This window comes from Myotis brandtii, unplaced genomic scaffold (assembly GCF_000412655.1).
Source record: "Myotis brandtii unplaced genomic scaffold, ASM41265v1 scaffold4, whole genome shotgun sequence".
Taxonomy (NCBI): domain Eukaryota; kingdom Metazoa; phylum Chordata; class Mammalia; order Chiroptera; family Vespertilionidae; genus Myotis; species Myotis brandtii.
The window spans coordinates 415,009-429,675 of record NW_005365371.1 but is presented as its reverse complement, the minus strand read 5'-3'; the positions used below and the strand labels follow the sequence as shown (position 1 = coordinate 429,675).

General features: G+C 52.0%; 1 protein-coding gene across 1 annotated transcript in view; it reads right to left on the bottom strand.

The window, feature by feature from the left end:
- Nucleotides 1-14,667, bottom strand: part of PDIA5 (protein disulfide isomerase family A, member 5) — a 70,514-nt gene that overhangs the window by 44,395 nt on the left and 11,452 nt on the right. The window contains exons 4-6 of the mRNA XM_005873103.2: nt 6,419-6,502; nt 6,121-6,166; nt 2,109-2,201 (exon numbers count right to left, since the gene is read on the bottom strand). Coding sequence (XP_005873165.1) covers nt 2,109-2,201; nt 6,121-6,166; nt 6,419-6,502 — 223 coding nt within the window. The remainder of the gene's footprint in view (nt 1-2,108; nt 2,202-6,120; nt 6,167-6,418; nt 6,503-14,667) is intronic.

The window sequence follows — 14,667 nt, the reverse complement described above, 5'->3', positions numbered from 1 at the left end:
ACTCTCTCGTCGATGTTTCTAACTCTCTATCTCTCTCCCTTCCTCTCTGTAAAAAATCAATAAAATATATTTTTTTTAAAAAAGAAAAGGCGGAGCTATTTCTTAAAAGAAAAGATAAGTTTCAAGTGTACAATTCTATAATATGTCATCTGTAGTTGCATAGTGTGTTCACCACCCAAAGTCAAGTCTCCTTCCATGACCATACATTGGGCCCCCTTTACTTTTTTAAAAAATATATTTTTATTAATTTCAGAGAGGAAGGGAGGAGAAAGAGATAAAAACATCAATGATGAGAGAGAATCATTGATCAGCTGCCTCCTGCATGCCCCCTACTGGAGACTGAGCCCACAAGCCGGGCATGTGCCCCTTGACCGGAATCGAACCCGGGACCCTGCAGTCAGTAGGCCGACACTCTATCCACTGAGCCAAACTGGCTAGGGCTACTTTTTATTTTTTAATTGATTTTTAGAGAGAGAGGAACAGAGAAGGAGAGAGAGAGAAACATCAATGTGAGAGTGAAGCATCCATTGACTGCCTCTTACACCCCCCCGACTGGGGATGGAGCCCACAACCTGGGCATGAGCCCTAACAGGGAATCAAACCAGCAACCTTTTGTTGCACAAGAAGACTGCAACCAACTGAGCCAAACCGGCTAGGGCTGGCCCCCTTTACTCTTTGCTACCTCCCCCCACTCCCCTTTTCCCTGATAAGCACCATACTGTTGTCTGTATCTATGAGCTTTTCCTTTGTTTGTTGCTTTCTGTTTTATATACATGAGTGAAATCATATGGTTCTTGTTTTTCCATCTGACTTATTTCACTGAGCATGATATTCTCAACATTCATCAATGTTGTCAAAAATGGCAGTATTTCATCTTTCCTTATGGCCGAGTAGTATTCCATCGTATATACATATACACCACATATTCTTTATTCATTCATCTATCAAAGGGCACTTAGTTTGTTTCCATGTCTGGCCAAAACGCACTCATTTTAAGACAGAATTTGTAACCCAGTCTTTGACCCTGACTTGGGATGGAGGATGCAAACACTTTGAAAATGATCTGGAATCCCTACAGATAAAACCTGGTAAAAGGTCTGAGAAGAAACGTTTTTCTGAGCCTGTCACAATTTGGTTTCATTTCCTGAGTAATAACAAATATTACTTTACATTGAAAGATGCTTAGTTACCTTCAGTAAGGATGGATTACAAATATGAATCGGCAATTCAACTTGCATTTGGAACTTTTAGTTATTTCATGTGGGGATTTGATTAGCGAAAAAGCAGCTGTATCTATATTTCTACATGAGAGAAGATGGCAGAAAGTATAACAGGACTGTCTACAGACGTGAAAAAATATTTGCTTAATATTTCTAGTCACAGAAGAGCAATCTTAGGAGCCTGAGGACAGGCACATCTTGGGGAGGGAGGCACCAGGCTATCACTGGCCAGGGGCTAAAACTGCATATTATCACAAGATCTACCCAGGAGCAACATCTTTTTGAGCTGTTTGTTGTTGCATAGCTATAGGCACAGGTGCCACCAACTCCTGGCACTTGACATGCTTCTTAAAAAGGAAAGAGAGTCAAGGCTGTATGGAGACGATAAAACAGTACCTCCAACCCCCCCAATCCTGGCCAAACCCAGAAATAGAAGCTTAAAGAGGGTAAACAATTTGTTCAAAGTTACATCATGCCTCAGAATATTAGAGACCTGACCCAAGCCTCTAAAAATATAACCCAAACCTCGCAGATAATTCTTTAAAAACAACAACAAACTCAAACCCACTTTTTTAAAAAGCAAAAAACACAAAGTCGATTCCAGCAGCAACCAGATTACATAATAAGGAGAGGACATTTAAATAGATATTCCTATAAGGAAACTCAAAACAAGTTAAAATACATTAAGAGTCCATGGAGGAAGCTCCCAGGCAGCCTGTGAGGCTGGGGAGGCGCATCGGAGAGGAGGGTCCTGGCCCAGCTCCCCTGGGGGAAAGCACAGCTGGTCAAGAACACTCCGCTTCTCAGCTCCTTGGATACCTGTCCCTGGGAGGCCATGGTTCAGGGGACGCTTCCAGTGACCATCAGAACTGATGGGGAATATGTTACCTTTTCACTGTCAATGTGAACCACATCTTTGGCTCCAGGATCTTCCTCCCACAGCGGGGGCCCTTTCGGATCCTTCAGAAAGGCCACTATGGACTGGGGAAAAGAAGACAGAAGGAAAAACTCAATTTAGCCAGGAAGAGGGAGGTGGGGGAGACGGGAATCTGCCTGTTTCCCTGCCTGGAGACCCAGGTGCCTGGAAGGGAACTGCATGCGGCCTATGGGCATACACTTGGGAGTGTGCCATTCTGTCGCCCACTGACGTCACTGTGAAGGCCCTAAAAATGCACCCCCTCCACCAGGCCATTTTTCAGCCACATGACACTTTACTCTGGTCAGTTGATCCATACCTACTGTGCTTCTCCACGGAACCAAACAAGGAAATTTGAGACAATCAGTTGGCTTATTCAAACCAGAGATACATTCTGCTAAATCCCACCTCCTCCAGGAAATCTCCCTGATGGGTTTGAATAAAGGTCTCCAGCCCTTGCCCAGAGCAGATACTTTCACTTTCATGCAGCCACTAAAAGCGTTCACCACATAAGGAGGTAATCACACCTACTCGTAACCTGCCTGGTATTTCATGATCTCAACTGGGTGAGAGAGCGTTAACCCTGACCCTCCTCTGTGGAGCTTGGGATGGGAAGCCCCAGAGCAGGGGGCCCATCTCTGTGGCCTGGTTGCTGTACTTCTCTCCTTGGACTCCTGTCTAGACGGCCCAGGATTGAAGACCGGACAAAGAGCTTCAGGTACAGGGCTGAAGTAGCCTCTGTCACGTGGACAACCAACTCCGGTCTCTGCTTCCTTTGGGAAGGACACCATGGGGCGGGGGCCAGGGGCAGGTCCCTCCACCCCCCTCTGACCTGCCACACGTCACTGGTCCAGGACACCGGCAGCATACCCTTTCCCCTGTCACTCTGGGAAATGGGGCTCAAAGTCTGAGAACCAGGAATGGGTACCAGAAACTAGCCAGGCTCCATCCCTCCACCCTGGAGGGAGCTGCCGGCCTCTGTGGCAACAGACAGAGATCTCAGTATCCCCCAATTTGATGCAAGATTCTGCTGCTCCTGTCCACTCTGCTCAAACTCCATTGAGCATGGGATGAATTAGGCGTGCCCCTGTGTATGTTGGGGGAGGGAGGGAGGTCTGGGGTGAGACAGGGAAAGACCCTCTCAGGGAGGCTACGTGTGAGGCTTATTTCTGGAAACTGCTATTTCGAAGGAGCTATTATAGGAGAATGGGGCACAGCCAAGACTCGGAAGGATTTCATTCAGGTAATGCTCCCTGTCCATTCAAACGGAGCTCTGAAACACCTCCTGGCAAGAGGAGGGCGTTTCCACCAAAGGCAGATGGCCTTTCCCCAGTCCCTTGTCTAAGCTACACTGTGACAGCACAGGCCAAAATGGAACCAGCAGGGCCTTCCGAGACCCACGCTCACCCGCAGCTGCAGGGGCACCTGTTCACTGGGCCACTGAGAGAGATGCTGCAGGTGCCCACCTGCACACTGGTGCAGGGTTCTCAATCTAGGGTGCACAGTGGGCTTCAAGAGCCTGGGAAACCCCAGACTCATGTGAACACACTTACTTTAATGTATGCTCACACACTGATTGTGAGGAGGTCTGGGACTTTCAGGTGGACTATCAGTGGGCGAGGAACCCAAACTAGGCAGGACTCTGGGGGGCTCCTGTCCCACACCAGCACGAGCTGAGTTAAAGGGTTAGCGCAGTATCACATTTCCCTACCCCCTCCTCAGCAAGGAAACAGCATGAAATAGCCTCTTTTAATGTATTAATTGAAACATTCACACTTGCAATCTTTTGCTTTCAGGTAGAGATTATTCTCCTTTAACTGAAGTTGAATAATCCCATTCATAGGTTCTCTTCAAATTGTTCTAACCAACAAGAACTTGGGTGGGAAAGTGTGTAGGGAGCAGCCCCTGACCCCACCCTCAGCCGTCTTATTCCGGGTGCTCTGCATCCCAGGGAAGCGGCCCAACACCTGCACCTTGGTCTTCAGGATGAGTTCATGGCTACAGGGCCTTGAAGAAGGTCATCAGAGAGCCATCTGCATCTCGGTTTCGAGACACCTTTGGTCCTCACCACTTATACATAGGAAGGATTTTGCTGGACAGACTGCTGACAAGCAGAAGGCCCCTTAAACAAGAAGTTTCCTCATGGAGTTTCCCGCTCTTGACCCTCATTTATCTGGCCTCTGGCCTTTTCAGGGGCCAGGGCATAGTCGGCATAGTTGCTGTGACCAGGCCTTGTGCAGGAGGACAGCAACAGCTGTCAGAGCATGAGTCCGAGCTGTGCCCACCCTACCTCTCTGGAGACAGAGGCCCAGGAGAAGCCCCAAAAGGAGAACCAACCCGTGACCAGGGAGGGCCTTTGTCTCGCCACTCCTGCTTAGAAGCAGAAGCTGTCAGGCAGTCCCTGGAACACTACCCCTGCCCTGGAGAATGTCAGGGGCTCTACCCCAATCCATATGGTCGTGTGGGCTTTGGGGACCCTGGGACCAAGGATTTCCTCTCTCCATTAAAAACTGACCCTGTACAAGGCGTAGCCCACCTCTCTGGCTTATTGACATAAAAAATCACAGAAGGACAAGATCACACACACCTAGTCTTTGTAAAGAGGTGGACGAAGGCCAGGACTTGGCCACCCCACCCAGGCCAGCTCGGACCTCCGGGGCTCCTTGCTCTGTTCCTGCTACAACAATTCTGAGAAGCGGCCATCCCCTAGTACATACTCACAGTGCAGACTTCTCTGAGGCTGGCTAAACATGCACTGAACACAACCTCCAGAACAAAACAAAGCCTCCCCTTTCCATCACTGCAGAGGCACCTCCCCACACCACCGAGCTAAACTTGCTCCTGGGGAGCACGTGTTCTCTCCAAAGACTTCAGTGGAAGTCTTCACACAGAGTAAGAGGGGTTAAGCAACTCCAGTTGGTAGCATTGTCTCTAAGTGTCTAAGTGGGTGTTAAAATGAGTAATCAGGCTGAGTCTGTGTCAGGGAAGAGCTGCAGCAACTGAAAAGGAAGCAGCGTTAGTGGATAAACAAGAGATGGCAGGGAGGTGGGGGGGAGGGGCAGAGACAGCTGCTCAGACTGGATAGGAAGGGATGGAAGGAGACATGGATGGAGACAGACAGAGAGAGAGGAGTACAGGGTCGAATCCAGTCTGGGAAGCAGGAAAGTCAGAACGCATGGGATTGGCAGATTTGGGAACGGGAGAAATGTGCGGCCCCAGCCAGGGCAGGGGATGTGGCCTGGACCACAGGTAGAAGAGGGCTGGTTTGAGGAAGGGAATGTGTATGGCGAAGGAGCAGAATCCAAGGGCAGGAGAAGGGCCAGGGCAGGGGATGTGGCCTGGACCACAGGTAGAAGAAGGCTGGTTTGAGGAAGGGAATGCGTATGGTGAAGGAGCAGAATCCAAGGGCAGGAGAAGGGCGAGGGGCGGGGCGGGGCAGCGGCTTGGTGATCACAGGACAGCACCTGCAGGTCACGGGCTCTCCACACTTAGGTTCACTGATGTTTTCCCATCCGCTTCTAAATTGGATTTGGAGCAAGGAAAATCTCGGTGACATCGGCATCTCATCTGGAACAAGCTGCATCAACCCACATGTGCCAGCCTGCCGGTGTCCTGCAGAGCGCGCTAACCTGGGCACAGCCAGCCCCCTCCAGCCCGTGGGCAGCCACTGTCGACACAGCTGCAGAGGTGGGGGAGGGGGCCTTGAAGCCACAGCGAAGGGAGACTAGGCTTTGGGAGGGGAGAGGCGTGACGTCACTGCTGATGGAGGCACAGACTAGCTGTGAGGCTGGTCATCCTTATTGTGCTAAGAGCTACAAACTTCCACAGATATTTTGCTGACATGCGCTCGAGAGATAAGACTCCCTCAGGTCCTCCAGAAGAGCTATTTGTGCTCTCTGCCCTTCCTTCTCTCAGAGAGAAGCTGCCAGACTTTTGGCATCCATTCAGATCCAGCTCTGCTGAGAACGAGGGAGGTAAATTTACCTTAAATGTCACAGCTCGGTTATATTCAGTGTGAAATGCACCGTCCCTGTCAAAAGAGAGAACAAGGTGTTAACTACGGGAATGGTTGTGAAGAGACCTACCTTTGGTTTCCTACAGCATCTTAATAAGATTCAGCTATTGAACAGAGTTCAAGATGTTTTTAAATGAAATAACTGTAAACAGGAAAAAAAAATCATTCCGGAATAAAATTGATCTACCTAAAATCGCTGTGCACTGAGAATACCAATGAAAGCTTTCAGCACTTACTTGGAAATTGGAAATGACCACGTGTACTTACTGGTAATGGAATAATTCGACCTTTTTGTCCTTTGGGCTCAGGTCAACTTTCATCTTCTTGCACAATTTTCTACTCTCTGTGTCACTGAAAGACACAAACGCCGGGAACCATCGGTAACCTGTGGTCCTCACAGAGGTGTTGACAGAGTAAAATCTGCTGGTAGCCTCAGAATAAGGCAGGTAACTTGGACTTCTCCATAGCGAGAGAGGACCTTACTGGAGATGGATTCTCAGAGAACCGGAGGGAGGAGAGCACCCGATGCGAGGTGGCTGATCAGGAAAGATGGGCCAGCAGACGGGGAGGCTGTACCACTGGGTGTCAGGGACAACCCAGGGAGGTCCAGATAAAGGAAGTGCCCCAGAAGCTTACGGGGTGGACAGCCCATTCTAAGAAGAAAAATACACGCAGTATAGATCAGTGGTTCCCAATCCTGGCCGCGCATTACAAGCTCCTGGGGAAGTTTAAAAAATACTGATTTCCTGGGCCTGCCCAGATCATTCCTTCAGAGTCTCTGCCTGGGGCCCAAGTACGTTTGTTTTTCAAGCTCTAATGTGTGCCATATGCCACCTGCTATAGACCATCTGACCAGGAAAAGAGGAAAACGTTCTACGATGCTGAAAGCATTATGACATCTGACCAGGTACGGACAAAAGCCAAAAGGAGAAAGGGGAAGCTCCGGTGAAGGGCTGGAGTCTGTAATCTCGCCCTCTCGCAATTCTAATAAAAAATGTCTGTTGGGTGCCGTTCACTGTGTACAAAGTGTGCGGGCACCATCTCATCTAGTCCTTCCTGCTAGACTCATGGGCCTCAAAGTGTGGCCCCTGACCAGCAGCCCAGCCTCACTTAGGAACCTGTTAGAAATATAAACTTTCATCCCCCTCCAAGACCTTCTGAATCAAAACTCTGAGAATACTGGTGTTTCTGGTGTTGTTTTTGTAAAATATTTTTATTGATTTTTAGAGAGGAAGGGAAAGGGAGAGAGACATTGATGTGAGAGCAAAACATTGATTGGCTGCCTCCTGCATGCCCCTACCAGGAATTGAGCCCCCATATAAGCATGTGTCCTGACTGGGAATCAAACCAGCAACCTTTCGGTGCACGGGAGGATGCCCAACCAAGCCACACCAGCCTGGGCTGCGTATACTGTTTTAAGGAACCTTCCAGGTGATCTGATGATGCCACCATCCTGCACTGGCTCTTCCTCTTCCCAATCTCCAGGTTTGGCTTCCCCTGTGCCCTCCACCAGCCCCCTCAGAGACCTTACCTGCCCTCATACACAACCTCACCACACTCAGCCAAGTGTGCCCAACAGCCAGCTAAAGGCAGCCAGCCACCCCATCCCCGCCCCTGCTCCTTGCTACAGGGCCCTCTCCTCATTCTACGTGGAATCAGTGAGGGTATGTTGGTCACCCAACCTCCACTGGTCTCCGCTGACTGTCTATGCTGCATGAGAAACTTTGTTCTGACAGCCACCTGAGGGAAGTCCCTTCACCTCCCACCTGTTTACATACCTCACCACCTTCTACAGCCATCAGCTTCCCACAGCTGTGCACCAGCCCCAGAACAGATGGACTAATGACACCATTCAGCTCAATTCTAAAAGTAACGCTCTTCAATGCACAAGCAGAATTTGCGGGGCCTCATTTTAAATGTAAATATATGATCTGCAATTCAGGAAGCATGGCCTTTCCCTCCCCACTCAGTCCTGTCTTTGGCGGCCATCACAGTGGCCACTGCAGCTTGCGGCCTCAGGCCTCAGAAATGCACGATAAATCCAAAAAGGAGAGGCTAATGGCATTGCGATGGCTGCTCCTACAAGGTGGTGAGGGCATTTTAAAACAGGGAGTCCAGAAAGAAGGGATAAGCTGGGGTGGAAAGGAGACCCAGAGAGCCGAGGGCATAGCTCAGAAGGCCATTGGAGGGGCAGCCCGCGGCATCCTCGCTGAAAACTCTACCCTAAAGCCCCGTGGGGTTGCCATACCCGCCTCCACCCACTACGGCTACCACAGTCTGGTCTGCCCATCCCGCAGGCTGAGGTGAAGCCACACTGACAGGCAGCAGTTTCGATTGGGAAGAACTGTGTCTGAGGTGCCCTTTCCCTGCCTGAGTTAATTCCCCAGAAGAGAGGGCTCGACTCAGGATGCTGACAACTGCTCACTCAGCACTTTCCGAGGCCAGCTTCGTTCAGCTGTGCTCAACTGTCCCTGTGACCACCTATCGTCCACTCAACTGCAACGACAAACAGCGTCAGGAGCCGGAACCAAGTCCCGGTGGGCCCACCCTGACACGGCACCCAGCCACACTCAGACTGCAAGGCAGCCTCGGCAGGGGAGAAATGCCACCCCATGCTGGCTCTCTCTTCTGCCAAGTTAGCAGCCTCTTCCTGTGACTTTCATGAAGCAGAGAGAGGAGTGACAGGGCTCAGAGTCATTGCAACCCAACCCCTGCCTGCCGGGCTAACCCCGTCCCTGGGAAAGTCTGCCGCAGCCTGAGATCCTCGTGAGCCCAGCAGGCTTAGGAGCAATGCTGCCAACCCACCAACCAACGTGGCTGGGTGGACCTGGGAGGCCAGTGGTCCTCCAGCCTGTTTCTCAGTGTGGACCCTGCCGCCTGTGGCCCCCACGCCAGTCAAGCCAATCACAGCTCTGTCTGTGCCATAGGACTCCTTGTTGCAGACTCCACACAACCCTCTTTCCTCCTTAGGTTCTAGACCAGGGATGGGCAAACTTTTTGACTCGAGGGCCACAATGGGTTCTTAAACTGGACCAGAGGGCCGGAACAAAAGCATGGATGGAGTGTTTGTGTGAACTAATATAAATTCAAAGTAAACATCATTACATAAAAGGGTACGGTCTTTCTTTTTTTTTAAATTTTATTCATTTCAAACGGGCCGGATCTGGCCTGCGGGCCGTAGTTTGCCCACGGCTGTTCTAGACACTGACCAAGGATTCTCTCCTCTCCCCTGCCCCTACACACACACACACACACACACACACACACACACACACACACGAATGCAAATGCACACATTCTTAGAGGGGTGATGGCTTCCTGTCCCCTCTGAGCACCTCTGCCACCCCCTCCAGCACTCCTTTCCCTGCTGTCTCTCTCCACCATGCATCTCCACATCTGGCAAATGCATCTCCACATCTGGCCAATGTGTGCACTGACTGTCGCCCCATCAAAAATGTTTGCTCCATGAAGGCGAGGGCTTTGTGTGTTCACACTGTTTCCCCAGGGTTACAACAGCAGCTGGCACAGAGCGGGCCCTCTGTAATCACCCGAGTGAACGAGGCCCTGATTGAGGCTGTCCTGCCACTGCTGGGAGGAGCCCTGCACTGCTGGCTTCCTGGGCTCTGGGCTCTGTCCGCTGAGCTCCAGGAATCCCGCCAGGTGACACTTCCTGATGGTGCTCTCTCAGGTCGGCTCGCCTCCCTCCAACAGTTGTTTGTGTGTGTGTGTGTGTGTGTGTGCACTAATCGTGCAGTACGGACAATATAAGTCATAAGAGTTCAAGAAGGAGAGAGAAATTACCAACCTCAGGGACTCAGAAGGATCTTGCTTGAGAGATTAGACACAATTAATTGATCTTCTGGCTACCTCCTGCTGTCCCTCCCTTCCCCTGCCAGGGACTGAGCCTCTGGAGGGGGGAGGAGACATGAGCAGGGAGCAAGGGAACAAGATACTTTGCTGGAATGGAGAGGGAGGCAGAAAACCGCCATGCATCATGGAGAGTGGACTGGCCATGCAAAGGGCCTCCCCTGCCACTCTGTCTGCTGGGGATGCAGGAGCCCAGCCTCCCTCTGCCCAGTTACTCACCCACGACCTGCCACATACTGTCCCACCCACCTCCCCTGGCTCTCCTCTACAGAGAATGTAGACAGATTTCAGAGGCCTGTGCACACTTTGCACACTTCCCCCCTAACCCTGGCCCTGACAGATGCATGCGCATGAACATTTCCAGGAGCCCAGCCTCCCTCTGCCCAGTTACTCACCCACCTGCCCTGGCTCTCCTCTACAGAGAATGTAGACAGACAGATTTCCAAGGCCTGGGCACACGTCCCCCCTAACCCTGGCCCTGACAGATGCGTGCGCATGGACATTTCCTTTGAATTTGCTGGGGAGTGGCTGGCTGGGAGTGCAGAGTGGCTGCAGTGGGTGTGTGGAGCCATGCTGATCATCCAGGAGGCTGGCCACGCCCTCTCCTGGGGGTCCGACCCAGAGATGAAGGAGGTGTGAGGGAGGCGGGAAGAAACGGGTGCTGGAGGCTCAGGAAGGGGGGATGTGGCTTCCACAAGTCGCAGTCTGAGCCCCAGACCCTCCCGGGAGGCAGGCCCACCTGCCAGCTGGAGTGACTGATGGCTTCCAGATCTGGCTCTGCCATTTGCCAGCCTGTGACCTCTGGCGGGGCCTTGGTTTCCCGAGCTGCAAAATGTAGGAGTTGGGCATGTGAGCTGAATGGAGCCTCCAATTCCTCTACAGCAGCGGTTCTCAACCTGTAGGTTGCAGCCCCTTTGGCGGTCGAACGACCCTTTCACAGGGGTCGCCTAAGACCATCCTGCGTATCAGATATTTACATTACAATTCATAACAGTAGCAACATTACAGTTATGAAGTAGCAACGAAAATAATTTTATGGTTGGGTCACAACATGAGGAACTGTATTTAAAGGGCCAGAAGGTTGAGAACCACTGCTCTACAGGGTCAAGTATTACTAATGCACCAAGGCAGGCTGCCTATATCCTGACGGATGAACCAGGAGCCAGGACCCAAGACAGAGGTGGAGAAGCAGAAAGATCTGAACCTCCGTCATCTCTCTCCTAGCCTCCGGCCAGATCCTCACTCAGCTGCTCATGCCCACACAAAGCCGGGCAGCCTCAGCAGCGGGGATAAAGTGCACCACACCAAGAACCTGGTCTTGACCCCTGCCTGTCTTGGCCACCGGGTACCCTTGGCTAACGCAGCCTTCCTGGGTTCCATCTCCCCACCAAAGAAAGGGGACATCTCTTTCTCCCATCTGCCCTGTCTGACGTGGTGGGATCCCGAGCAGATGGGCCTGTCACCCCTGAGGTGGGTGGGAGAGGAGAGGTAGAAAGTGCCCTCACTTCAGAGACATAAAAAAATGGGAGCTAAGGAGCAAATGAGCAAGAAATACTGTCAGAGTGACTTCTAGATGCCAAATACCAAGGGCAATATGAACGGTTGTAACTGGAGGACACGGGCGGCAGACAGAACAGTCCTGGAACAGCTGGCCTTAACCTTGGGCAGACCTTGGTGGCCAGGTAGTGCTCTCTGATGAAGGGGCCTGCTGCATACAGCAGGGATCCTCCCTGGTCTGGCTGTCCCTACCTCAAGAAGGCACAGGGTAAAGTATGAATTACACAGCACAGCTAGTAAAAGTGATGGGAACAGAGGGAGATAAGTGTGCCTTCTCCTCCTGTACCTGCCTCCCCAGCTCCTCAGCGGGGGACGTGCCACCCCAAGGAGTGCCCGCCAACGGGCTGGGAGGTGTCTGAAGACACATCAACACAGCTCTCGCCTGGGAGTCTCCTCTAACGCACAGTAAGTCGTGTTAAACATGCTTACATAGAAAGGAGCAAATGCTAAACTCAAATATTCTTTAGAAGAAAAGCTAAGACTTCAAAATATGTTATGCACATGGTGGCAGGCCCTAAATCCTGGGTCTGGGAAGGCAGCGCTGCTCCAGGGGAAATAAGGCAGATGGGAGACAGAGCAGGGGAGATGGAAACTGTGCTTAGGTAATGACCTTGACCCTCAGAAAAGAAAGCAGTGAGCAAGGAGAGGGCAGCCTCAGCCCGGTGAGAATCCGCCCCAGGAATTAGCATCCCAGGCCCAGCTCCCGCCTGCTGGCCCTGGCTCAGCTGCCCAGACAGCAGCACTCGGCCAAGGCCGAGCCCGATGCCAGGCTGCGGGGCACGGAGGGAATACCAACTCCCTCACACACACACTCTTAGCCAGACAACCACCAGTAGCCAATCTGAGCGTGGCTGCTGAGGCCTGAGCCAGGAGGTGGAGTGAGGGGCAGGGAGAGCTGACAGATCCCTGGACAGAAGCCACACACCCTACAGACACCTCACAGCAACAAGTTGCTGGGGCTGGGAGAGGACCCACAGGGAGGGCTATGTGTGCCTGCAGGCACGTAGGCACCAGTTGAGAGGAAAGCGCCAGAAAAGCGAGAAAAAGAGGGAAAGAAACATCCACACAGAGAAGAGAGGAGGAAAAAGGTCAAAAGAATGGGCAGCAGAGAAGACAAGAGGTGGCAGAAACTAGTAAGGGACAGGTAACAAAGCAGGAAACAGGAGAGAAGCTCAGAAGGAAGGATTGGAAAGGTTTAAGGGGCAGATACCCAGAATGGGGAGAGACGCAAAGGAAAAAAAGGCCCCCAAAGACTGGAAGACAAAAGACTTACACACACACACACACACACACACACACACACATACATACACCCCTGCACACCAAGTCTGGCAGCTTCTGGGAGTTTCTGAACTAGGCTATTTAGGGATGAGCCCGGACTCCAAGGCAGGCCTCCTGACCTGCAGGTGCACAAATTCCACTGCACCCGGCACTTCTTCAGGGTTGGAGCCAAGCACCCACGAGCCGGGGCTGACTCTCAAGCCCAAAACTGCCCTCAGAGGCACCCTCACAACCACCAAAGGCTCCTCACCAAGGAAAGGCTGCTGAGGAACAAACACACCGGTTCCCCCTCCAGCTTCTTGCAAGTCCTGAACAGCCCTGCCCAGATGAAAAGTAACTACAGCAGCACAGGGCCTCCCCTCTCAATTCTGTTCCAGAAAGAGCTTCCATGGAGCTAGGAAGAAGAAAGAATGATTGTCCCATTTCATAGACGAGGAAATGGACCCAGGGTAACTGTCCTACTCAAAGTCACGGAGCTAAGAAGCAGCAAAGCCGACCCTTCAACCAGCCTCTGCCATCGTGCCACACACGTCCTGACACCTCTCACCAGAGTTCTGTCTTCCCTCACCCTCGAATGTCCCCGTTCCTTTCACCTGCTGTTTAAGGGGGAGAAGCAGAGGGGGCTGTTCCCTCCTGGCCTTCCTGTCACCCTACTCCAAGCCCTGGTGTCGCCATCTCAGCCTCTGACCCTTCACTGGTGGGGCAGGAGGCAGAGCTGGAGAGGACGGGAGCTGGGGAACCTCAGAGGGCCTGCGGGAGGGAGGGGCGCTCTGGCTGCCCACCTGCTAGTTAACAGCTGCCGAGATAAAAAGCGAGCAGACGTTGGCTTGGCTCCGTTCCACCTACTTACTCCACTGCAGACGGCAACAGAAAGCGTTCCTGAGCGCGCGTCTGCCCATCCCCAGAGCGTCTCTTTCAGATTCATAAACACAGACTGAACGCATTTAGGACAACAGCGAGAGCTGTCATCGCAGGGCCCAGGAGTTATATGGTCGGGTCCCCTAATGATTTACGGGGCACGTTCGGAAGTCTAGGAGTGGGGGTGGCTGAGCAGGAGGGCAGAGCCAGCTGGTGCCCTGGGAGTCTCATGTGACACTGGTCCGTGAGAAGTGCCGCCCAGGGTGGCCTGCGAGGACCAGAGCCAAGTTCTGTCCGTGGGCTGTTATGGGAAGATGTAGCCGTGCTCTGCCTCTGATTTCAAACAGATACTCCTGCTTCCAACATAATCCATTATAGCTCCTCAATCCACCTACTTCTCTAAACCATTTTAAAAGCTATTTAACATTTCAGTTTACACTTCCTCCTACAGGGATACGTGGAGTGCCAACTACGTGCATGAAACAATCTATCCCTTTGTCTTAAGGTTACCTTTTAAGCTCTGAGGCGCCCTCTCCTCCTGTTTTCATTTAGCACATCGGTCACAGGATTCTTTCTCCCATTGGCACTTATACATGTCTCCACATGAGTCCTGCGTTCTAATCGCCTCGGTCTCTCTCCACACACTAGTCCGGCCCCATTTAGTCTTGCCCGTCCAGGGAGCAGAGCAGGACTGTGCCTGCCCAGCCACCAGCCAGATGACCCCAGGTAATGCTGGGCCCACTCCACACCTGCGGGGAAAGCCAGGGCACTTTAAAGACCTGACACTCTGAGGTATTTGCCCCAAACTTGAACTCTACCTCCTCTGTGAAGCTTTCTCAGCCTTTCCAGACAAAATTAAGTGACAACACAGATAGCCTCCATTTACGGTACCTTTCACCTGGACTGTAGTCTGCCTCCTCCTGGCACAGAGGACACCGCTATTCTTGGGGGGT